General features: G+C 34.2%; 1 protein-coding gene across 2 annotated transcripts in view; it reads left to right on the top strand.

Moving 5' to 3' along the window:
• Window positions 1-26,825, top strand: part of CSMD1 (CUB and Sushi multiple domains 1) — a 1,116,713-nt gene that overhangs the window by 796,534 nt on the left and 293,354 nt on the right. For both annotated transcript variants that reach the window (XM_032104597.1, XM_032104596.1), the window contains exon 11: window positions 23,718-23,821. In XM_032104597.1, the coding sequence (XP_031960488.1) occupies window positions 23,718-23,821 (104 nt within the window). The remainder of the gene's footprint in view (window positions 1-23,717; window positions 23,822-26,825) is intronic.

The following is a 26,825-nucleotide window of genomic DNA, read 5'->3' as shown; positions in this document are numbered from 1 at the left end:
TTCTCTCTTCAGGGCTGGGTCAGCATGGGCCCCCCTCCGGGCCAACGGTGTAGGGTCTCCTGGTGTGTTCTGAACACTTCCAGAAGAGAAGAAGAAGAAGCCAAAGTCCCAGGAAAAAAAAAAATCTTACTCCCCATCTCTCTCCAGAGAAACAGAGCCAAAAGCTGGCTGAAAACCAGCAAAGGGTGCTTCCTCCGCTCTTGCTGCCACAGTAGCATGCAGAGGAGTAGTGTGACCTTGGAGCACAAACTGCTTTGAAAAGTTCATCTGGTTTTTTTTTTCTCCTTCTCTTGCACCCAGTTTTAAAGACACAGAAAGGCACAAGAACCATATCTGGGAATAGAGCGGTGATAGGGGATACACATAATAAAGTCACCTCAAGACACCAACCTGCTCTCCTTTTATGACAAGGTGACCTGCTTAGTAGATGAGGGAGAGAATGTGAATGTTGTTTTCCCAGACTTCAGTAAAGCCTTTGACATGGTCTTCCACAACATTCTCCTGGAGAAACTCACTGCTCATGTCTTGGATGGATGTGCTCTTCACTGGGCGAAAAACTTGCTGGATGGCTGGGCCCAGAGAGTGGTGGTCAGTGGAACGAAATCCATTTGGTGGCCAGTCATTAGTGTTTCTTGGGACTCAGTATTGGTGATGGTCCTGTTTAATATCCTTATCAACAATCTGGATGAGGGGATTGAGTGCACCCTCAGTCAGTTTGCAGATGGCACCAAGTTGGGTGGGAATGTAGATCTGCTGTAGGGTAGGAAAGATCTACAGAGGGATCTGGACAGGCTGGATTGATGAGCAAAGGACAACTGCATGAGGTACAAGGTGAAGTGCCAGGTTCTGCCCTTGGGTCATGACAACCCCATGCAGCACTACAGTTTGGGGGCTGAGTGGCTGGAAAGCTGCCTGGCAGCAAAGGATCTGGGGGTTCTGGTTGACGGCTGGCTGAACATGAGCCAGCATGTACCCAGGTGGCCAAGTAGGCAAATGGCATCCTAACCTGTATTAGCAATAGTATGGCCTGAAAGGAAGTTGTAGCAAGATGGGGTCAACTTCTTCTGCCATATCTGAAAGGAAGAAACAAGAGGAAATAACCTGAAGTTGCACCAGGGAAGGTTCAGTTTAGATATGAAAAAAGAAAATCACTTCAAGAGTGTTTAGGCATTGGAATAAGTTGCCCAGAAGGTGGTGGAGTCAATGTCTGGAAGGGTTCAAGAGGTGCCTGGATGTGTCACTTGGGGATGTGGTTTAGGGGTGATTATGTTGGTGCTAGACAATGTAAGAGTTGGACTAGATGATCTTGAAAAACACTTGTGTGGTCATTTTTACTTGGTTACTTCTTTCCTTTTGTCGCTTTATGAGTCCTGTGGATTGGCCAACTGTATCTATCTCTGGAGTGTTGTTTCAAAGATACTGAAGAATTATTTTATAAAGTCTTACGATCATTTAAGCTTTGAAACATTTTTTATTGTACCTATGTTGGTAAGAGACTATGTTTTCAGCATAATTACTTTTAATCCATGTTTTTTAATTAAACAAATCAAAATACAACTCCTGAATTGGATTTACAATAACATGGTAAAATAATGAGTGAGGTGGTATTTTTATTACAGCACCAGTTTTATGGTAATTTAGTATAATCACTTGAAGTATGATAAGCTTTATAATTCTAGTTGTACCTGTGCTGACCCAGGGAATGGACCAGATTACTTCCAGAGGTCACTTTCAATCTAAATGATTCTTTGATTAACCAAAGTGATTTCAACACTGTGAATATTTTTGTGTTCATATATGCATTTTGCAAATTTCTCAGGTACTAGATATTAATTTCCATTCCTACCGACATAAGAATTATCAAGTTTATGTTTGTGGCATTTCAAGTGTAACAGAATATTTATAGACAATTTTAAAGAAATTGCAACTTGTCATTTAAGCCCTGTAAAATGCTAATTATAATTCCTGAAGGTATGTGATTATTTGAACAGTATTTTGAAAAAGAAGGGCCAAAAAAGAATATTTTTTACAAGTTTTAAGAATGTTTTACAATAAAAGTATGGCATTATGCAGGAATTGTAATTCTTACTTGTAAATATCTCACTCAGCTGGGTATATCACTAGTATTTGGACTTAATTGTGTCTGGTCTTTTCCTTGTTAAAACAGTTAAGAAATGAGTACTTAAAAATCAATAATATCTTTAAGATACTAAATTAATACTTTTATTCTAGAAATCCATTTTAGTAATTCAAATTATTTTATGTTCCCAAACCCAAAGAATAATAAGGTCCATTACTTTTAAAAATTATGTGACAGCTTTAATAGACATGAGTAATATTTAGAGATATGGTTTGAATATTTAAATATTGTCTTCAGCTTTTATTTTAAGTTCACTGTTGGGCAGCTTCATCATATGGGGATCAAAGATTTGTGTAGTGTTTTTGACCCTTGTAGTATTGTTCTAACATATCATTTTATTGTGAATAAATAAATGTCAGTTTGACATATAATTAATTCGCTTCACCTTCAAGAAATACCCTGCCTTCTTATTCTACTTGAATAAGTCAGATAAAATTTATAACATGAAAGATACAGTCATAGTTGTCAACCATTAGGGCAGTGATATACTACTACTACTAGTACTACTACTACTACTACTACTACTGACTATTATTTTCTTTATTGAGCTCTGTACGTATTAGGGTCTAAAAACTTTGAAAATTATACAGATCAAATTTTTACTTTTTTTTTTTCCCCCACTTCTCTCAATGCATTAGAATTCAGAGAACCTGTAATTGGTTTCACAAATTAGTGTTCTAAATTCAAAAGTCCTGAGGAAATCTTCCTCAGGGTTGTAAGCTGATTCCTTGTGTCTCCACCTGAGGCAGAAAACTGATCAGTCTATATATGTCTTGTAATTCAAAGAAATCTTCTACTGGCAGTTATTGACTGGTGTGGTTTGAATCAGATTCAATGAAACCGGGAGACAGGAAAAGGTAATGGGTATTATTGACATTCAGAATACTGATCTCTCTGACAAAAGTACAACTTTTTTTGTGCAGTGTAAAAATGCTAATATCACAGTCCAAAGGTCCCTGATGAGCCATAATGGGCAGACTTAATCTCCATGAGCCATTTTCTGACACTTTGTACATATTCATATTTGCCCTTGGTTCAGGTTTTTAGATTATCTTTGCAATGACATAATGAAAAATGTTTTTAATAAAAAGAGAGAAGTGCTATTCTGTACAGAAATAGAGACAAAAGAAAAATTCTAAAACAAATGTTTTGATTGTAGCACTTCTGAATAGTCTTTTATAATAATGGATAGTTTGTAGTAATAGAAACAAAATTGATATATGCTTGCAATACAATTTTCTAGATAATACAGAATATATTGGAAAATTAAGAAATATTTTATTCTATCATTTCACACTTTTTTTTATCTGTGATATATGTTTCTGTGATGTATTTTCCTTAGGGAAAAATATTTAATTTAAATAAACCTCCCTGAATATTAGTATCAGAAAGACAAAATTGGTCTTATTGCAGCTGCCAGATTGTCTCCAGATTAAAATATATTTCCATACAAAGTAAAATGAAAAACACCTAAAGAATTAATATGCCAGTAAATCTTTTATTGAAATCATTAGAATATCTCTAACTCTCTAAACCTATCTATAACCTTTTTATGGAGGCACAGTATATCTAGAGATGTAATTCAAGTTTTTTTTATTTAGCTAATAAAAATGTCTACCAAATAAACACTGATAGTGATAAAGAGAGATTGGAAACGACCTTATAGATCCATATTTAGAATTAATAACATTAGGGTAGTCTCAAATGTCTTTATTTTTTAGTATTGTTATCTAGATTTCTAATTCATAAAGAACTTTGTTTTTTTTCTTTGAAAAAGTGATTAAAGGGCAGGGATATAAACAGAATAAGTCTTTATTATGTCACATCTGCATTTTGAAATGTTTCCTGAATAATTTATTACATGTAAAAATTTCCTGTGATGGAAAAAGCAAATGTTGAACTTTGAATTGACATCAAACATAGTTTATTTCATTTCACTCAGTCTTTCTGGCAGTTTATGTCTCTTAAGAACAGGGAAATGAGAGCTGCACAATAAGGTCTTGGCCATCTTATTGGCAAGTATTAAGTTCTTCCTTTAGACACAAATGAACTCTTGGTTAAAGCAAATAATAGTGGAAACCAAACAGAAAGAGCAGGCGTTGTGGAACCAAACCAAAAATAACATTAACAATTTTCTCTATATCTACTCTTTATTTTGTTACTAGTGTCTTTTTAATGAGTATCAGTGCATAAAGAGTTATTTGCTCCTACCAATAAGACATACATTTTTATCATTTCTTTAGTCTTTGTTTGTTCAGATTTGAGATGCAAAGGCTACATATTTATCAGAACTCTGTTGTGCTTGGTAGAAATCAGGCACCTGTTCTGTTTTGTTCTTTCGGAAATAAACTTGACTTATTTTTAGTTTTAAGAATGACCAGATTTGAAAATAATTGTTTTCATCTGCCTCCAGTTTTATTTTGTAGTTTGAGAAGGGATAGAGATTAATTTGTGCATAAATCTTTGCCAAAGATTTCATATTAGTGTATTAGTGTCTTAACTTTTCACCTTTCTTATTCAGCATATTGGACATTGCCATTAAAGCAGCTTGTAGAAGTTTTGCAGAGCAGAACAACTGAAACATAAAAAAGAAAAAAAAAAAAAGAAAGAAAGAAAAAAAAATATCCCAAAAGTACTTTGTGCTCAGTTTCCTGTCACCTGTGCCTGTGGAACAAAAAGTAAAAATCACCTGATGTGCCAGATTTCAGTTTACATGATACTTCTATATTTCCTGAAATCTGTCACTTTTGAACACATATCTACTAGCCAAGCTATTCAAGGGCTGAAGATAACGGTCCTTCCAAAACAAATTTCACAGATGTATCATTTTAGTCCAAAAGCATTGTATTGTTGACATTACAGCCGTGCTTCTTTTGTATGCAGAAACACAAGCTGAATACTTACTTCACTTATATTTCTGAAAACCAAATAATATCAACTATAAATATTTTTTAAGGAAACAGTTTCTATTTGGTTGATATATTTCTTGAATATTCAAGTCAAATTGACACAGCTTTGCAGTTGAGGTCTCATAAATGTTGATTAAAGAGAAAAAATGTCTCCCCATCTGTTGCAGACAGATGTATGCTCTTTTAAGATGTCTGACTTTTTCAGAGAGCTGACTGATGATTTGTGTTCAGCTAGTGCTCTATTTTGACATCCAAATCCTCTTCTAGAGAGCTGTTACCTGACTAGCTGTCACTCATTCTGTAACTGAGCAGTACATTGCACCTTTCAAAATGCAATGTCCTATTTAATGACACATTTCTTTTACTCTTTTTTTTTTCTGGTAAGGCAGTCTCTCCAATTTTTCAAGATCATTTTGCTTTCTAAGCCTGTCTACAGTTTAGTCACATACCCTCCCACTGTAGAAACTTAAATATTAACGTACAGTTTAAAAAATGTTGAAGTCTCTATGTATTTTTAAAATCTGAAGTTAAAAACACTAACTCCAAATAGAATTAAAAAATCCCACTAACAGTCATTAAGTTTGGTTGGGGATTTTTTGTTTGTTTGGTTGGTTTTTTTGTTTGGTTGGGGTTTTTTTGGTTGGTTTTTTGTTTGTTTGTTTGTTTGTTTTTCCTGAAGAATCACCAGTAATCAGTCATTAGATAATCTAACTCATCAAGAAGTTGGACCCCTTCAGACGTGATATCTATTGTGACTGAAACCATAAGGGTACACTATCTCCAGCTAGATTTAAAACACAAAGTAATGATGTTTTAATAATTTAAACTTTTTATCTAGTATCTTCTTAACCAAACTGCATTTCACATTTAGCTGTGTTCACTAATACAGCTTACAGTACTGGCATTGCCAGTTTACATATGGTAATGCCAATGATTTTGTTTCATGAACAATGTACAGGTGGGAGGTACAGGGAAGAGAAAGAAAACTGAAGATCTGACAAAACAGATTAGGCAAAATAAGTGTTCCAGTTTGGCCAAATTTAGAAATATATCCTCTGAGAGAAGGCACAACCACCCCTCCCCCACCAGGTTTGGGAAAAAATAAATTTTCCTCGAAGGAAAGTGAAGAAGATAAAACTATTTATTTAACAAACACATGGGAAAGGAAAATAATGCTAAATAATAAAATCTTTCTCTGTGGAGGAAAAACCTGGGAAAGTGTTAGAGTCCTCCGTTTGGTCTCCTCGGAGCTGGGGCTTGGCCCAGGGCCAGGCCCTCTGTGCCCGGTGGAAAGTCCTCCCGATGTGCTCTGATGTTACAGCAATCAAGCAGTCCGGTAGAAAAGGGAGAAAATCTGAAATTCCAGGGAAGGAAAAATTCAACTCTCAGTCTCTCTCCAAAGCAGCTGAACCACTGGCCAAAAAAAAACTGTCCTGGGAGCAGCAAGCCGGGTGCTTCCTCCCTCCCCTGCTGCAGCTGTGAAACAAATCTGTGTGTGACCTTGAACAAGCGGCAAACTGCTTTGAAAAAGTTTTGCTCAGTTTTTTCCTTCCCCCTCTCAGGCTCAGTTTAGAGGCATAGAAAGGCACAGAAATTAATTTCTGGGCATAGGCAGTGATATGGGATACACATCATAAGGTTACCCCAAGACAATAAGTCTTTTAGAAATGTTAATATTTTTTATAATAGTTGTTTGGCACCCAATATAAGTATATTTTAAATGCCTAAAGTCTTTACAAATTAAATAAAAATAAGTAAACTACTTATTTAAAATGTCCATTTTTAAAAGGAATAAAGAGGAGGCACTGATAAGCCTTTTAAAAAGTGCATTCATTACAAATGAAATACAAAGTGACTAAGTAAAATTTGGCTTTGGACTTTGGTTTTAATATAGTAAAATTTTTGTTTGTTTATATTTACAACATCTGGAAAAACAGGAACTGTATTGGGATAAATCGGCTATTCTGATAAATGGCATTAGACAATATTTGATCATGAATTTTATTACCTGCTTATCACAAGTGCCAAATTTGCCAAATGGTATAGATTTATAATATAGGCAGGTGTGGCAGTTTTTATTATAAAGCATTAAGTCACAATTTAAACAAAAATTAAAATTTTTTCCTCCATTTATTTCTTGCAACTTTTCATGCATTTTGATATACAAATAATAAGTTATATAAGATATACAAATCAAGGACCATGACTGTAGAATGAGTTTATATGTCTGTATATATGTATGCAAATAAAAGAAAAAATTAAGTAGCGCATACTGATAGTGGGAAAATTAATATTTTCAGATAGTAAGTTTATAAAATGACAAACCAGATACTGAAAGTTAGTTTCTGTTTCCAAATGGTTTCAGATATGCCATAGCTAGCCACAACGATTCAGATTAAGTCCTCTAATTCTCAAAATGGAATAGATGATGTTGTGATAGCTATGCTTGTGCAATTCTACTGCTTCATGTACATTTAATCTATATCATGATAAAGAACAAGAACATATTGACATCTGATTTGGATTAAGCTTTTTAAAAGGTACAACTAGCTGTGTCTTTGTTAAGACACAGGAAAGAGGAAAAACAGTTTTGTGACTAAATGACAGATTTTGACGACACATGCTAGTTTACAGCTTCTCACATCAGATTAAAGAATGAACTCTGTAACTATGTTTCAAATATGTAGACAACAGGGGGATTACTATAAAGATGGTACCACAATGTTACAAGTATTGATACTTACAGAAGATTGTAAGCTTGTTCTGCTATAGAAATGCAAGTAGTCAACACCATTTATCACAGTACCATGGAAATGAAAGCAAAGGTTAAGCAAACAGTAAAATTTAATTTGCTAAGGCTGTATCTACTGTTCGTTTTAGATGTCCTGATTGCAAAATGTAAGTCAGCAAAAAGAAATCAAAATCTTGTTCACAAAGAGGAAGCGCACTATGTTTAAGTAAAGACAAGAATTAATTGTTAGTATAGTAGAGATCTCAGCAGTTGAATTCATGAAAAAAATATTACTATATGTCTGATTATTAGATTAAAAAGAATAGTGCATACAGAAGTCTCAATATTTACTATGTATGGTATATTTTATGTGTATTAGATAACGGGTTTTTTTCCCTGTTACCCCTAGAGCCAATTTTGTCCAGCTCTAGGGCTACATTTCTTGACCTGTGGTGAGTTGTTTATAGCTGTGGGGTATAGCTCTTGTAAAAGCCATAAATATCTCATTCTAATGGAATAGCAACTCGCTATAGATATCTGTATACAGCTATGGTTGTACTTTGTAAAGATAAATAAAATTAAACTAGCCATAGACACCTGGTCAATAAGAGAAATCACTGTCATAGAAATGAAGTAAAACAAAGCTGCAACTCCCAACAAGAAAAGTTCAGACAGGGAAAACCTAACAAACACCAATCCTGAGGTCTTGAAAGTTCAGTGCAAATGTGCTTGTTACTAGGAATGGAAATACTGCATTACAGGGCTATCTGGTTACGAGATAGCGGGGAACCAGGGTAGAGTAGTGAAGTCTTTTGTAATGCAGTTACTCTCGGAGATTGACTGGGCATTCTAGTGATGGTTGGGCATATTGAGACTTATTAATATGCAGGTATATTTAAACTTATTATGCATATAAGAAAAAATTCACAGTATAAATAAATGACTGGCTTAACAATATTTGCTTGTCTCACAGCATATATTAAATGGGCGTAAGGTTTTTTATGCCATAGCTAAAGGATGACAGCAAATATTTATTTCTCAGAAAAGAGTCTATCTAAAATATTCTGGAAAGATCACTGCATTGTAAAAAATGAAGAACCTCCCAAACCTAGTGAAGCTGTTAAACATATTTGTCAGTATGCATTATTTAACCATGTACATGTTAGTGTATACTGACTATGTGGGATTTTTTTTTTTTTTTTGTACAGGTAGGAAAAACTGTTGTGTGTTTGGTGGTTCTAGTTAGTTATATTCTGAAGTCCAAAACTGCTTTTGACTAAGTGTATCTGAAAATCTGTTGCATCCAATATTACACTTTCAGTGTCCATGTCTCAAGTGAGCACTGAGGCAGTTTGCCCAAGGGAACATAGATCTCAGTGGGAATGAGCAGGTGTGTGTTTTTCAAGGCTTTAACATTCATACACAAAATCCAATTACATGGCCACAATGGGTTTGATTCATGCCTGCTTTATGTCTTTTCATCTACAGTTGCATGTTTTAACAGGCCTCTAACATCTGTGCTTTAAGTGACTGTCATGCATTTAACCATGTTTCTATTTCAGCTCATCTGAGTGTCAATCTCTTCCAGGATGTAGATGATCTGTTTTTTGCATCAACAGGTGATGCATGCTGAGCAGAGCAGGAAACTGCCATTCTTCTTGCTGCACTCCATGTCAAATTTCAGTCATAAAATCCTGTGAGATGTTGAAATAATTAGAAGAAGGTGGGACCCCAATGCTGCAATAAAACTTCCTTTCATCATCTCATTAAATTCTGAACAAAAAATTTGCAGATCCCACAGAGTCAACCTCACTCAGGCAGATGGATTTTCTTTCTAGTTTTGTTACAGGCAAACATGATTGTTTAAATTGTCTAAATTTTTTCATCAACTGGGGAGGAGAAGACAAAAATGTAATCATTGAAATTTTGCATGATATCACACACCATGGCACAAAACTTGGGTGCTATATGATTGCATGACTTATGATTTATCAGACTCAGATGACTGTGTCTGATTTCTTTATTTATTTGGATTTTAAGTATGTTGGGGTACATCTGAGTTCATAGTTTTGCTCTTAATTTTGTTTTGTAAAGTCCTGTGATTTCATGTAACTGAAGTAATAATAGAACTCTTTGTACTATGAATATAAAACATTTTGTGACAGGGAAATAACTAACTGAAAGATCTTTTGTAATTGAGAGCATGTGAATGACACATCAGAAGATCTAAACGTCTTTTGGCTTGCTCTTTATCACTGTGTTTTGTTGAACATTTCAACTATTTTTGTAGAAAGAAAGTTTATATGGTGGAGACAACCCTTTGCTTCACATATTGAGGCAATTTCATTTAGTTTTTACTTAAAATACATATTTAATGAGACAAGAAAACCTAGCCATATAAAAGCCAAATTAATCTTACAGTTCTAATTTTCAAAATCATAATCACTGCAACTATTTCACTATAAAACCACTTGTGCAACCTGATGTAATGTTAAACAAGTATCTCCTTACTGACATTATTACAGAGCCTCTTCCCTTTCATATTTTTCTTTAATGGTGCATAAGCAATTGTGCCTGGAGTCCTAAGTACAGTTCTTTTATTAATTTCCATTCATGGCAGAATTGGGCAGTTCACATCATAGATCTTTTATTATTGCTTCAGTCATTTAAGACTGTCCTTCCCTCAGGGGGGGAAGTGGAGAGGGAGATGTGAGCTCTTCTCCCTGGTATTCAGGGATAAGACTTGTGGGAATGGTTCAAAACCATGCCAGGGGAGGTTTAGACTGGACATCACAAAGCATTTCTTTATCAAGAGGATGGTCGAACAGTGGAACAAGCTTCTTAGAGTGGTTCTAGTGTATGCCCCAAGCCTGTCAGTGTTAAGACAGTTTGAAAAATGCCCTTAATAATGTAGGTTAACTTTAGGTCAGCCCTGAAGTGGTCAGGCAGCTGGACAAGATGATTGTTGTATGTATTTTTCTACTGAACTGTTCTATTCTATTCCATTCTATTCTGCCTGTATCTATTCTACCTTTATCTATTATTCTACACTATCCTATGCTACCCCTGTCCTACTCCTATCCTATCCTATCCTATCCTATCCTATCCTATCCTATCCTATCCCTGATAACAAAGTCCATATTACATGTGTTGCTATATGTTCTTGTCTTAAGGGAAAAAAGGTCACCAATATGTTATTAAGCATTGAAGATGTCAAAGAACATCTATTACACTTTAAATTTTGTTTTATCTTGCTAAAAATACGTTTTTAATTTTCATTTCAGGTTTTAAAGACTTAATACCATTTCTTGATCAAATATTAAAAAGTAGTTTTAGCCTTCAGGGATATTTTGTAATTTGCTTTTGTTCTAACGTGCTAGGACACAGTTATATCGTGTCTTTTCAAGCTCTTTGATACAATGCTGTTATTGTTGCTCAAGATAGATCAGTTTTTTGAGGACTAAACCTGAATATGATTTATCAAAATGCTTCTCCCAGCCCCCAAAACTGCATTGCAAAGTCTCATTCTTAATCTCTTTGAGATAAAATTATATAATGCCAGTGTCAGAATTTATGTTAAATATAAAAAATGCGTGCGGTACTTATACATTGTTACAGAAACAAAAGAAGAAATTGCAGGAACATCAGAACACTGGATTTTTAATTAGCTAAAAAAAGGAAAAAGGAAATATATAACTCCACCAAGGGCTTTTTGGTTCGCAGATTTCATTGACATGCAAGTCAAATTTGAACTGTTCTTGTATCTTAAAAGTGACTTTATGTGGTCACTGACCCAGCTTGTCTGAAGTATGGTTTCCATTGTATATAATTTTCTAGACAATATATCTTCATGTTTCTATGTCAATAAGAATTTCAACAAGAAAGTAACTGAGCACACATCTTTGGAAGCAAATTAATATTTAAAACTTAAAAAAAAGTCTTTGAAATACATCTTTAAAGATATTCTTCCCTTTTTTTCCTACTATTTCATTGATAGCACAATCTTCTGTTGAGTAATTTTTTTTTTTTTTCCTGGGGTAATTTATTTATATGTTTTACACTGATTTAAATTAAGTCATATAATACTGCGGAGGGAAAATTGCACCTATCCTTAACTACTATTCTCTTTACATTTTAATGGTGTTTTTACATAATCTCTCCATTAAATATTCATTACAGATGATGTCTAAGCAAACTGATAGAAACTGTTCTGTTTACCCATTTATAATTTGAATTAGAGCCAATTAATGATGTCCACCCAAATGTGTTCTTACAGGGGACTATGACCAGCATATTTGAGCAGATTGCCATATGGTTTTGATACTAGGAACCGGAGATCATCTTCACCGATTCTGGTATATTTTTTCAGGTCAGGAACAATACAGGTCAAGAACAGCTCTAGTCAAGTGCTTACAAAAACAAAGACATAAAATCAAGGCAGACTGTAAAAGAATCAGGCCTGTAATCATTAAAGTCAATCATATTTGCCACTTTCTTCTAATACATATAAACCTCATGGCACAGGATGAAAATAAATATATTCATTATCACTGAGAGGCAAGGGACATTTTCAACATAAGCATAGGATTTGAGAAAGTACATTCAGGTGTGGGAGATTACATTTTAAAGCCAAGGCAGGTAGGCTTTAATTACCAAAAAGATTAAACGTGTAATTAGGTTTTATGTTGTGCTTTTTATTTTTGGAAATTTAAACCATGAGAAGCATTGTTGAACAAGGTTCAAAATGTATATGCTGTCATCACTCTCATTATTTTTATGACTTTTGGATGAAAGGATTTTGTTTTCTCACCATGATCACTAAGAGAAGATTAATATTTACTATAGAGTGGGGAAACACAAAAGGTGGAAAGGATTTTAGGTGTGAGAAATAAAAGCAGGCTTCAGAAAATAAAGCAAAGGACTTAGAATTCAGCTTTGCCTGGGAAAAACTAGAAGAAGATACAGTTATGCAGCACTAAGGACATTAAAACAATGGTTAGGGTTTCTAAGTTTGGCTTAGATTTTGGAGTTGTAAAAAATATGCTTAGTAAGATTGCTACAGTGCAGATACTGTAACACGCCTATATCAAACCAGGAATCCCGTGGAAAGGAAATATGCATGGACAGACAGATTCTTGCTAGCTGTTTCAGAGATGTTTATTTCTCCAGCCCCATGGCCGGAGCTCTGCCCAGGAACTGTTCCAGTCACGGGACCAAGGGTCCTTCTGCCCGCGCAGGGAACACAAACCAACCAGTGGGAACGAGGCTGAGCAGGGGCAGGGAAACCCCGTGTCTGTGCCCTCAGGGCCCCTCTCCCAGGGTTACACGGCGGGGGGGAAGGGACCCCAATGCAAGATAGATAAGTTTAAGCCTTATAATGGAATATTGTATATTGTTATGTTAAGGCATAACAAGTGAGCATTGTGTTTAACAGTTGCATGTGCGCTGTTTGTGGTTGGATAAGACATCTGTCTGTAACTTTTAGAAGCATGCTGATTGGCTAAGAAGCTTTTAAGAATGCTTTGCAACTAGGAAACATTTGGATGTCTCGGACGTGTGAGCCTAGTACTATCTCTTGTGAGACTGATGCCGAAATAAAATCATAAAAGACTCTTGGAACGCTTGTCTGGGCTCCCCATCCTGTTTGTCAGAGATCGCTGACATAATGGTGCCCCATGTGAGGATTGAACTGATGCTGAAATAAAATAATAAAAGGCTCTTGGAACGCTTGTCTGGGCTCCCCATCCTGTTTGTCGGAGATCGCCGACACTATAGCTGAATGCAAAGAGCTTCATAAGTAATTTTACTAAAAGTAATTTTAATGTTTCAGTTTTCCTATATAGTTGTGGTGGGTTGATCTTGCCTGGCTGCCAGGTGCCCACCAAGCTGCTTTCTTGCTCCTTCTCCTCATCAGGACGGGGGGGAGAAAATAAGATAAAGAAGCTCATGTGTCAAGGTAAGGACAGGGAGATTGCTCACAAATTAGGCAAAATAGATTCAGCTTGGGGAAGATTAATTTATAGACAATTAAAAATAGAGTAGGATGGTGAGAAATGACAATAAAAACTTTTTCTCAAGTCAAACTCTTTTGCATCCTTCCTGACTGAATGGTGAAGGGGTGTGGGGAATATGGGCTGCAGTCAATCCATTAACAGTTCCTCTCTGCCACTCTTTCTTCACACTTGTTTCCTGCTCTATTGCAAGGTCCCTCTTTTGGGATAGCAGTCATTCATAACTGCTTGAATGTGGGTCCTTCCCACAGCTGCAGTTTATGGCTCCTTTTCTTTTTATTTTTTCATGTGAAAATTGTAAATGTAAATTACAAAGCTTGTTGTCACATGCTAAGATTCTTATTACTTCCTAGACTGCAGGTTGAATTGAATTTTAGTTTATGAAAATAATGATAATAATACAGGGCATTATTCAGAAAGCAATTTGGTTTTTATTTCAAAAGTACACTGGGGCCAACAAGACATGTTGTTGTGTATTTTAAAAATACAGTAGGAAGAAAAGCTTAGAAGAGAATGCAACTTTCAAAGTCAATTTAAGTTAGTCTGTTAATATGAATGCCAAAATTTCATATTCATAACTTCTTGTTATTCATAATGTTAACACAGGGAAAAGTTATTTGCATCTTTTTATTCAGAACAAAGTTAACCTCAATGTATTTAAACTTTGTAGTGTATAACATTATCTAAAAACTGTCCAGATTTATGTAAAACCTTGATGTCCTGACAATGCAATGTCTATGTAGTATTACTGCACTTTTATTACAGGGATATACATTCATTCATAGTTCCCTCATGCTTATCATGTATATAAAAAATTTTGTGTGTATAAATGTATATATAAGCAATTTATATGTTGTAACATTGTAAATAAGAGTTTTTCTATATGAAGCACATTTTTTCTTATTACATCAAACACTTCAGTACACCAAAGATATAATTAATTTGTCCATCCTCAAGTATCTGTTACTGTATGAGATGCTCAGGTGTTCAAGATGTTGCAAGCAAGGCTAACGTGTATGACACAGGAAAATCCATGTCCTTCTAGAGAGGCAGTTAGAAGTCAGACAAGAGGCAAAGACATCTTATATGACAGAAAATATCTGAGTGTGGACATCTGAATTTAGCCCAAAGAAAGAAACACTATATGCTGACACACTGCTTTGTTTTCCTCTTAAAATTCATTTCCATAAATACAACCTTCCATTAGCATCTGCTTTGTCAGAGTTTCTAACTTGGCTCAGTATGGCTCAGACCTTTTCCATTTCTATTTTAAATAGCATTAAACAGTAGTTGAACTCCAAGATTGTATACACTTCTGGCAAATAAATTTAACTGTCACATTGTAGTTTTCTGGGGCATTTCCTTCCATAAATATTTTGGCATTCCCTTTTACCTCTGGAGACTTTCCAGTATTCACTTCAGTTGCCTTTTTGCACCATACAGTGTGATGGCAAGATCTGTCACCCTTCTAAATGAAATAGTTTGTGCTCTTGGAACAATTATGCTGTAATAACAAGAAATCAACAAGCTCAAGTACTTTACTTCTCGAAGAAAGCAGGTGTTTATGGACCTTTCTGCTACTGTTGACAGACGGTTAGTACTGCAGGAAATTATCTTTAAAACAAGTTTCATAGTGTTAGAATGCATGAAATAAAGGATTTACCCAACATGTTCAACCAAAAAATAGTATTGGACTTAGAACTACTTACTTCGTATTGATTTCCCATAGTTAATGTTTTGTTTAAGGTCACAAATGCAAATCTGCTTTGTTATTTTGTTACTTTTATCTCCTGGATATTCCACTGGTCCACATGTCATTACAAAGGTGTTTGAATTCCCTCAGTGAATATTGTACAATGATGTTTGAGTTGGGACACATAGAATTAATTAGATTTTTTTTTTAAATTTTTCTGAAATTTCAATATTTGCCATATATGGTTCATATTTTACATGAAGTTTAAGTAAGAAGAATTAAAATGTCAGAAAAGTCTTGAGGAATTATGCTGTTAAATAAGTAATTTTCAAGGACTTGAAATTGATTGCTTTAAGGACTACACAATAACAGTGGAGCTGAGATTTAACACTTCAGATTCCCGCATAGGGCTCTGTTTAGAGAATAGTTTGTGTATAGATGGATGTGCATCTTTGATATTTAAGCACTTCTTCATGTAGACCTTTATTTCATGTGCTCTATCAAGCTTCATATGCACTTTTTAAAATTAACCTAGTCTTTAACGACTTGAGGAAGTAAGACAACAATCAAATGGGGTAAACCAAGTATGTCCAGCTTAAATTTTAGAGGCAAAAAAAAAAAAGTGCTCATTTAATAAGTGATACTCTCAGCTTTTATTTAAGTCAGAGTTCTTATCTGGTAACTCATGTGTTCTTAGTTTATGTGTACTTTGTTTTTAACAAGTGCTAGCTGGAGCTTTTAATTTTCAAATTTAAATAAAAATATTTTCAGACCTTGTTTTGAACAACAAATCTAAAAGTATTTCTTTAAAATGTTTTGAAAATAATTTTCAAAGATACAATAAGCACAATTATTTTTCATGAATGGCAAGTAAATAGATGCATGGTTTTTTGCCTTCTTTTCCATTGTTCAGTTAAAAAAAATGGCATAGTGTTTCTTTAAAGCTTATATTTCCATATTTGTTTCCAACTGACAGTTGGAGCAGCAGCAGGAGCAAAACTGAAAGCCATGTATTTGGCATTTTCCTTTGGCAGAAGATGAGAAATAGATCATCCTACTAAATCAGAGAGTTGTCTAAAATTGTCCAAAAGTGATAAATTCCAAACTTTTAGTGTGAACATATGAATAATTATCTCCTCTTGCGATTCTGCTTTTTATTGTTTTAATTTTATCTTTCAAACCTAAATCAAGTATATTGATAATTCATTAAAAATATGGCTCACATAAATGTGAAACATTCATTGGGCTTTGGTATTTGAATTAAAATTTAAATTTTAATGCTGTATACTATTCTGTGTACTTAGAAATGGCAACATATTTGTATACATGTCAAACAAACCAAAAAGATAAGAAGGAAAATATTTCAATGGTAAAGATGGTAAAGTGAAATTCAACATGATGTTTAGGCACTATAGCTGAAGATTAAAATCTAACTTGGCAACAAGCTGCTTCTCTGACTCTGTAACAGATTGTGGCAGCTTTTTTAACTCTGAAATCATCATTGTGGGATTTTTTTTTTATGTCTCCCCCTACAGAAGAAACAAAACTGTGCTTAATAATGTGCTCATTCCCTTACTGTGGATGTATTTAAATTCCTTAAGTACATGATTAGTTATAGATCAAATTTACATAATCAACAGCTACCACTAAAAATGGCACTTCATAGTATCAAGAATTTTATTACTCTCATTGTTGCACTTAATTCTTTATGTTTTACAGTTTTAGCTTCCAGGACTGTATATCAATTCTTTTTATCTATATACATAATCAGAAAGTCCTTCCTTGTTGGAGTAGTCTAAGATTAATGTCAAATCACTTCTTTTATTACAAAAAAAAATGAACTGATTTTTCTTAAGATTGTTCTTATTGTTTTCTTCTAAAGGTCTCAGATTATTTGGCCTTAATTAACTTGCTGAGGAAGGGCTGTGTTGGATATGGCAAGTACATTTGAAGTTATCTATGTTATCACTGGCAATCCAAAGAAAGAAAAGCGGTCGAGAAAAAGATAACCTGTGTTTACTTACCAGAGAAATGTTCCAGGCATGGGGCAGTCACCTGGTGATAGTCATTACAAAACAAACTGTTGGATTTTTTAAATTATTATTATTTTTTGTGATTTTACTATTTTTTTCTCCTTTTTTTTTTTTTTTTTTTTAATGGCATCAGCACTTTTGGTTTTACATTATTACTATTATATGATATATTACTACTGTTATTTCCTTCTTATCTTTATTTAAATTCTACCAGGTGTGGTTATTAGGGTAATTTTCAAGTCATTAGTGGGGGCTAAAAGGAAAATAAATTCCTGAGAATGAGGAACATAAATTATGTCAATATTGAAAAATAAGCAAATTTCTTTTTATAATTGCTTTTTAAGTAACTGCAATTGTTGGATAATGGTAGTACCAAAAGCCTTCAACATTTCTTTAAAATAATGAACAGAATAATCCAAGTGTTTTCAATACATTTGCAGTCATTCAACAAAAACTCGAGGAATTAAAATTTTACAGGACAGGCCCTTGTATTTGGCATAAAGTTTATTTTGTCTGGTTGGAGCCTATTTTAACCTGGTAGTTATGAGTTATTCATTTTGCATCTTATTAATTGCAGCTGTACCTATGCCAAATTATGAATAATGCTGCTGGGATAAATGGTTTACCTTTTCTAAGGGCTTTGAGGAAAAATAAATAACTTGATTTATAAAGGAATATGAAAAAAAAAGTTATGGCATCTTTCATAATTAATCACCCATAAAATTTGTGCATTAGAGTTACCTAGTTTTATTACTATTCGTAGTCGATTTTTTATGTTTCCTCTTCTGCTGGATTTTGACCATACTTACAGTGGCTCTTAAAACTTCAGGAGATATCACTGTAGGACAGGTGTGCTAGGGAAAGAGCAGAATTTTGAATGTTTTAAGGAATACTGGATTCTTCCATGTGTTCTCTAATACTGGTAACATCTTTTGACATTGCTTCTGTATTCTGTTGTTCTTTAAGTGAAATAGATGCTCCAAACTGTGGTTTAAATGTCAACTTTAAGAATCATCTCCATTCTTCTAAAAATTTTTAAAAAGATTTAGGAATCTGAAAGACTACAGCAGTATTTCCATGTTTGTGTCTATAGCAATGCTTTCTTTTGCTTTCAAATCCCTTTAAGTATGAGATGTCCATAAAAGAAATGACAGAGTAAAAAAATTTTGAATGCTCGTGTTACTTTCAATTTTTACATAGCAGCAGCAGGGAGAAGATGCAAAATAGGAAAATACTGTTACATTTGAAGTTAGTATGTCAATGAGATGGAATAACCTATGACAGCTGCAAACAGCTTTCATAAAAAGCCTTTAGAACTAACAGATTTTCTATTTATTATTTTAAAATTTCTAATCATGGATGCTCAGGACTATTTCCCTGATCTTAATGTATGATACTGTGGTTTTACTCAGGCAACAAATTCTCACTGCATTTTCTTATCTTTAAGAGATGTTCCTTCAAGCAGGCCCTGGGCTGTTTTTTTTTGTTGTTGTTGTTGTGGGTTTTTTTTGTTTTGTTTTGTTTGGTTTTTTTTGTTCAGTTTGGGTTGGGTTGGTTTGTTTTTTTGGGGGGGAGCAGGGAATAAGACACATTTCTACCAGTACATTTATGCTGTTTTGAAGTTGTTTGCTTGATCTGCTTGTAAACATAACAGATATCTTACGTAGAATTCTCATTGCTTCTTGCATCTTAAAACAAAATTCACTGCTCTTAATTTTACTTTCTATTTACTCTACTTAATGCATACATTTATAAGATATATAAAAAATAATAAAATAGGTCTTATTAGTAGATGTTTTAGAGATATAGCATTGCCATGTGCCCTATTGCTTCTTCCAGGCAGAATGTCCATACAGGCGTTTCCTACAACTCTGGTGCCGACTTTATCCACCACTTGCAATGGCAATTATGCCAGCAGAAATATAAACTATGGGAGTATCTAGGACAAAGGAAAATGTTTCAAATGAAAAAGTAATCATGACAAGAAATTCACTTGCAGAGTTTTCATATAGGTACTTCCTTAGGTGTCTCATATTTTTAAACTTATTTTTGTTTTCACAGTCTATCTAATAACAAGTAATCATTCTGAATTGCTTATAAGGGAATTTTGTCTCTTACCTTTCAGAAAGCAAATAGGATCATTCTTCTGTAAGAAAAATGTAACTGATCATCCAGAAATAAATATAATATGTTTGGAAGCAATTTTTGTGTTTCCAGTTTTTCTAAATGAAAATTAATTCTTGTCTTCATTTAATCAGTTCATATTAAGTATATATAAATGGTGATGATCAAATTAGTACTACTGGAATTTTTGATTGCAAAACAAAATTGAATCTGGATAAGCACCTCAGAGCTGCTTTTTTACTCCCTCGGTATATAAATCAATATTGTTTAACCACATATGTGATTTATTTTGGTATATTGGGATATTATTAAATCCTCATAAGTTTTTCCCATGCTGAATTCACATCTATATCCATACAACACTGTCTTGCATTCTTCCTCAAAAATAAGACAACAGACAAACGCCTGCCACCTGAAAAATCTTAAAAATTCTTCTGATGATTCAAAGCTTTATCTACAGAAAAACTAATTTTAATCAAATATATATGTGTAAATACTAGTCTTCCATAGTCATCAGAACTCACATATACTCATTAGAAACAGTAATTCTAAATGGAAGTTTGCTCCACCTTAAGACAGGTAATATGACTTGTGTCAGTCTCACTTCAGTGCTTGGTAAAATTTTGGAGAAGATTATTCTGGGAATTATTGAAAAACACTGAAAAATCTTGAAGGACAATGCAGTCATTGGTCACAGCCAGCAGTTCTTTATGAGGGGAAAGTCCTGCTTGACATACTTAAGTTCCTTTTACGATAGGATAACCCACCTAGTTGATCAAGAGAAGCCAGTTGATGTGATCTTTTTGGATTTCAGTAAATCTTGTGATACTGTCTCTCACAGGATCCCTCTGGACACAGTGTCCAGCACACAGCTGGATAAACACATCATGTGATGGGTGAGCAACTGGCTCATGGGTCGGGCACAAGGGGTGACAGTGGCTGGGGTGACATCAGACTGGGGACCTGTCACTAGTGGAGTTCCACAGGACTCCATTCTTAGCCCAGTTCTCTCCCATATGGTCATAAATGACATGGATGCAGGACTGGAAGGGATACTGAGCAGATTTGCAGACGATACAAAGCTGGGAGGAGCTGTTGACTTCCTCAAAGTCACAGAGGCCCTGCAGAGAGTCCTCGACAAATTAAAGAATTGGGCAATCACCAACCATATGAAGTTCAACTTGCCATAGGAATGGCAGTTGCTGGATCCTTTGCCTGGGTTGGAGCAATCCTGATTGTATGTACAGATGAGAAACTGGAAACTGAGCTGTGGAAAGGGACCTGGGGGTCCTGGTCAATGGCAAGTTGAACATGAGTCAGCAGTGCCCTGGAGCCAGGAGGGTCAACCGTGTCCTGGGGGGCATCGGGCACAGCAGCACCAGCCAGGCAAGGGAGGAGATTGTCCCACTCTGCTCTGCACTGGGGCAGCCTCACCTCGAGTTCTGGGTGGTGTTTTGGGCTCTGCAAAATAAAAAGGACATTGAGCTAGAGATGGAGAGCATCCAAAGGAGGGCAGCAAAGATGGTGAAGGGCCTTGAGGGGAAGCCATATGAGGAGGGGCTGAGGTCACTTGGGCTGTTCAGCCTGGAGGAGACTGAGAGGAGACCTCATTGCAGTTACAGCTTGCCTGTGAGGGGAAGAGGAGGGGCAGACACTGATCTCTTTTCTGTGGTGACCAGTGACAGGACCCGAGGGAATGGCCTGAGGCTGTATCAGGGGAGGTTTAAGTTGGATATTAGGAAAAGGGATATTAGGAAAAGGTTTTTCATGCAGAGGGTGGTTGGGCACTGGAACAGGCTCTCCAGGGAAGTAGTCACAGCACAAAGCCTGAAGGAGTTCAAGAAGCATTTGTGCAATGGTATCAGGCACACGGTGTGACTCTCAGGGCTCTCTTGTGCAGGGCCAGGAACTGGACTTAATGATCCTTGTGGGTTCTTTCCAACTCAGATTTTATGACAGAAGAGTGCCATTTTCTGTCCACTGACTGTGAAAAGAACAATGATTAGACTGGGTGCTTACTGTTTACATGGTAAAATTTAGTTTTATGAGTCAGATTAAAGGAATTTAAGTTAGACCTCTTATCTCAAGCCATTTGATGGTTTTGCAAAAGATTTTATGTGTTAGCATAGAATAGCAATTATCATGGAAACGAAGATAACACGATTTTGTTTAATAGTGTGTAATATGTCTTCACAATGTATCTCCCATAAAGGAATGTTTCTTGTGACATTTCCTATCTGCTTAGCCAGAAGCTTAAAACTTTCATTTATGGTTTGTATCCAATTACTTTTTTTCCCCCTAGCTTATTTTATTATTAAAGAGGTGAAAATTCATATTTTTTTTAATTGTAGTGTACAAGAATTTGTGAGTCTAACCAAATGTATTATTTGCAGTCTAACCAAATGTATTTTTTAAATAATACATTACCATATATTTTCACAAAATATTGTATCAGGTTTCCTTCTCCATATGAAATAATAGTTGCATTAAAAGTCTTACAGTTATTTTTCTTCCCTGGAACAGCTCTCCTTTTGTGCTTCTACATTTTTTCCCCTCATTTTAGCTTTATTAGTCTTTTTTTAGTAATGAAATTTTGCATGTTAACCACTGATATAATCTAGGAATACTAGAAGGTACATCAGGAGCAGATGAAAATGTATATTCTTTTATCTGCAGCATATTGCCTGAAATTCTTATGATTATTGAAACAATGGACAACCAAGGCATGAGACCCAGCCAGCAGGGCTTTAGGAAAGGCAGATCCAACCTGATCTCCTTTTAGGTGACCCACCTAGTGGATGAAGGAAAGGCTGTGGATTTTATCTGCCCGTTGGCTTTTCTTTGGGTTACAAGCAGAAGCAACATAGTACAGTGTAAAAATCACCTATTCAAGTAGTGCAAGTTCCTCTCTAAAGTTCATTGTACTAGGCTTTCCAATTCCAATACAGAAATGAGATGGGCTGGCTTTCTTTTTTAATACTGAGAAAATTTAAACAAGTAACTTAGCTTGGATGCTGCTTTTTACAGGGCTAAAATTTGAGTGAGATGAATTCTGCCTTGATGTTCACAATGTAATAAACTTAAGTGGATGGAAAACAGTTTTTTCATGTGTTGCTGCCAAAAAAGCAGCATAATAAGGCTTGTGCTGAAAGCTCAAATCTGACCCAAATGTTGTTTTTATCCACAAAATGGGAAAAAAAATTAACTGCATTACATGCAATGGCTGATGTTGTCTGAAAGCATACCCAGGAATATCTGTAAAAGTTAGTATAAAGATAAAATGAATAATTTTGTGGAAAATCACTGACTATCTGCACTTTCATGTCAAGTTGTTTGCAGAAAACTTTGTATCAAATTTAAAAAAAGGTACAATGTCTTGATATATGTATACATATATATCAGCTGCAACTACTCACCAATACTGAACTCTAAAATTGCTTGTTTTAGAAGTGTTCTTTTATACAAAGCTAAGTCCATTTTTATACTTTATCTTAAAAAATTGCAGTTTCATAAATACCTTTTGAAAGAATTCTGAGAGATAAATTTATCATTTTCTTGGAAATTCATGACTAGACATTGTGTGAAATTGCTGCTTAATGTTAGTAATTTATGCAAGGAAATTTGTGCTTTTGAATTTCTGTGCATCGGCCTCCTCCATCTTTTTATGAATTGGTAGTTCATATGTGTTACCTTGTTATTGTAGAATTCAACAGATAAGAATGTTTTAATTTACTTCCAGTGCTAGCTATACAGTTTTTATATAGCTAGTACAGTTATAAAAGAGAAAAAAGATTTCTCACTACAATAATGAACAATTATCACCAGTTAGTGGTGACTGGTATCTTTAATATATGATACCTCTAAAGCATTATGGCAGTGACTTTGCTCCTAAGTATTAGAAGACACTGAAGTTTCTACACTTCTGCTCTTTCTAGGTATCTTTCAAGAATAAAAGTCTAACTGAAATAATTATTGCCTCATGACTTGATTTATGGTAGGCAAATAATTCAAGAACGGAGCAGGTTAGATAGCATGTGGGTATGTTTTGAAGTAACTGAGTTATTTAATTTTAATAGGTCATAAAGCTTGCTTTTGAAGAGTTTGAACTGGAAAGAGGCTATGATACTCTTACTGTTGGAGATGCTGGGAAAGTTGGTGATACCAGAACAGTGTTATATGTGTAAGTACGGAACTTCAAAAATTTTCCTTGGAAATTTGCTATCATGTTGTTTCTTCCAGGTCAGGATATATCTACTTAAATTTGAAATTTTAATCTATGGAATTTGATAAAGAATGTAAGTGTAAAATTCAAGTACTGTTAAAGAAAATTGTTCATTACCAAGTTCATTCCAAATCCTTGGCAGCATCTTTATAGGCTTTAATATCAGGGACTAAAAACTGCAAATTGATTTCTTTAAAAGAAAAAAAAAAGCTTCATTTAAAAAACAAGAACTACCTGTATATATCTAATTGTATTCACAAACCATTAGGGGAATAAAAAATAAAAGTCTTGGATTTCAGCAAAGAGTGTAAAATAAATAAGGTATGGATTAATTCAAAAATTTGTGTATTTAAAATTGGATTTGTGTATAAAATTTTCATGAAAGGATATAGTCCACATTTCAGTAAATTTAAACACACTTTATGGGATACTATAATATAATGTAATATATTTAAAGTGTTAGAATTTAGATAAATTTGAAGGAAAATTCCAGACTAGATAGCTACTCCTAATACACAGCTCTTCAATACTGTCTGGACTAATTGAAAGAATCTGTACAGAATAGTTAATCTCATCTACCTTAACCATATCATTTTTGTTGCATATGCTCATTTTTTCTTACTACATAATGAGAGCTTGTGGTTAACAAGATATTTTGGCTATACCTTTTAGTGGGTTATCACATGAATCCTGATCACCAAACACAAAACAAAATTACAGAATTGATAAATTATCAATGACTAAATCAGAGAAACTAGCAGCCTTTATGTCTTAATAACATTACTTGACATTGCATAAAAATCTATTGGATAAAGACAGTATTGAACATATTTGATACAAAGAATCATTGTAATTTTATATTTTAAGGAAGTTTTAATCCATATAAATATTTGCCATGTTTCCGTAATCATAGCAAATGAGTGCTCTTAACACCCACACATTTTATTTTAAATTAATTAAAATATTTTGCAGGGACAAATCTGAGGACAATAATTTATATATGTATTGGTTTATGAATATATACATTTATTAATTGCTAATTTCTGAACCATGATATCAAAGTTCTTACAAAACCCCTAGATTAATTTGGCTTAAAAGTATGACAGAAAATTACTGAATTATTTGTTCAATGCTTGTGTTTCTTGGCTTTCATTACCAAGTAGCTGCTACTGAGTAAATTGAATTTTATATTCTGAGTATCTGAAAAAGAAAAAACAAAAATGAAAAAACTAACCAACCGAACAAAAAAACCCACAAACCACCAAACCTGTTTTGAGAGCTTATATATTATACTAACAAGAAAAATATGAACTGGGAATGGATTTCCACGTCTAAGTTTATTTTTTCTTGTATTTTTCAGACCAATTGTATAATGCAACAGTCCTTCTGGTGATGTTGATTTAACTACTTGTAACTATGACAAAAGGGTTTGCATTTTTTTATTTTGAATTGGGATACATTTTTGCTCATAGGGATCGCAAAACTCCTTAAGAGTCAAGTCTTTAAGTAGTAAATTTGCTATCCCAAACTGTTAATTCTGTTTGCTACACTGTGCATACTTCATATGTCAAAATTTGCCTTTTTAAAATTACGTGTCATATTCTTTTTTATACCTTTCCATTTGAAGCCATTTAGCCTGTGATTACTTATTCCACATTTATTTTCCATGACTGCACAAAAAATAAAATTTAAAAAAAATCTAAAATATTATTTGCTCATATTAATTGCTATTTTTTATCATCTTAAGAAGACAGCACCCCATAATAACATCACCTCACCTCTTATAACTTCTTATCACTTTAATAATATTTTAAAGATCCCGTCGCAGACATCCACTTCTGAATACATCACTGGCATTTCTGGAACTAGTACAATGTTCTCACTAGAGACACACTTTACTTCTAACCATTTCTTCAGTATATTTTTTGACTAAAATAGAAACTGTTTTATCCCTATCACTCCACAGCCTTTCACTTAGGATTACAGTACAGTGATCGTGTTGTCCCTACTATCTTTATTGTAAATTGTATGTTTGATGAAAGAGAGGCCTATGCGAATAAATTTATCTGCCTTTTGGGTTGTAAAATTAGCATTACTCTGAAAATCATTTGAGAAACTAAATGATTAATAATTGAAATACACTGGAAATACAGGAAGGTCCAAAGATGAAACTATAGTCTCACAATAATTAATAATGAATCTGAATTTCTATTGCGACGGTGTTCTTGAAGTTATAAAAAACTGGATTTCATCATGCATTAAGAAATTGTTATATTTAAACAGCATCACAGATATGTGCCATTTCACTTACTTTTCAGAAGGGTCTTCCATAAATGCAAAGTAACATCCCTCATAAAATGCTAGGTCCACTTGTAGAGTACATTATCATGAGAAAGTTCATAACTAAATGTCAGAGTGATTTTCTTATCAAAATTTTTTATTACTTGGTTTTAGTAACATCTGTTACATTTAATGAGCTTTGAACAGCACCTTGCAGTTTCTTATTCATCCCAGGAGGGTAAAGGAGCTTACAGCAAAGACTTTTCTGGCTAGATTTAATTTCTAAATTTCTCACGATATCTTAAAAAAAAAAAAAAAAAAGGATTTCTTACACTCTTCAAGCATCTGTTGGCAGACTAAATGCCAGCATTTCTGCAGAAATTCTGCTGAATATCGCTGTAGAATCTCATGCATTTGATTCTAAAACTTTGTAGCTTTATGATTTAATTCGAACATAATATGTTAAAATATCTTTTTAAATTAAAATCTAATTCTAAGTATTTTAATCTTTCAGCTTGTCATAAAATTGTCATGTCTCAACATATAAGCCTCAGCTCTATGCAAAAGTTTCCCGTTCTCAGGTGCTAAACCCCTCAGGGTAGTAGCTACCTCTTTATTGGGTGCTTTTTTGTAAGTTTAAACATTGCAAACAAACATTATACTGTAAACAAACTCGAACTTA

Source organism: Corvus moneduloides, chromosome 3, assembly GCF_009650955.1.
Source record: "Corvus moneduloides isolate bCorMon1 chromosome 3, bCorMon1.pri, whole genome shotgun sequence".
Lineage (NCBI taxonomy): Eukaryota > Metazoa > Chordata > Aves > Passeriformes > Corvidae > Corvus > Corvus moneduloides.
The sequence above is the reverse complement of the archived record's forward strand: the minus strand, read 5'-3'. Positions and strand labels throughout refer to the sequence as shown.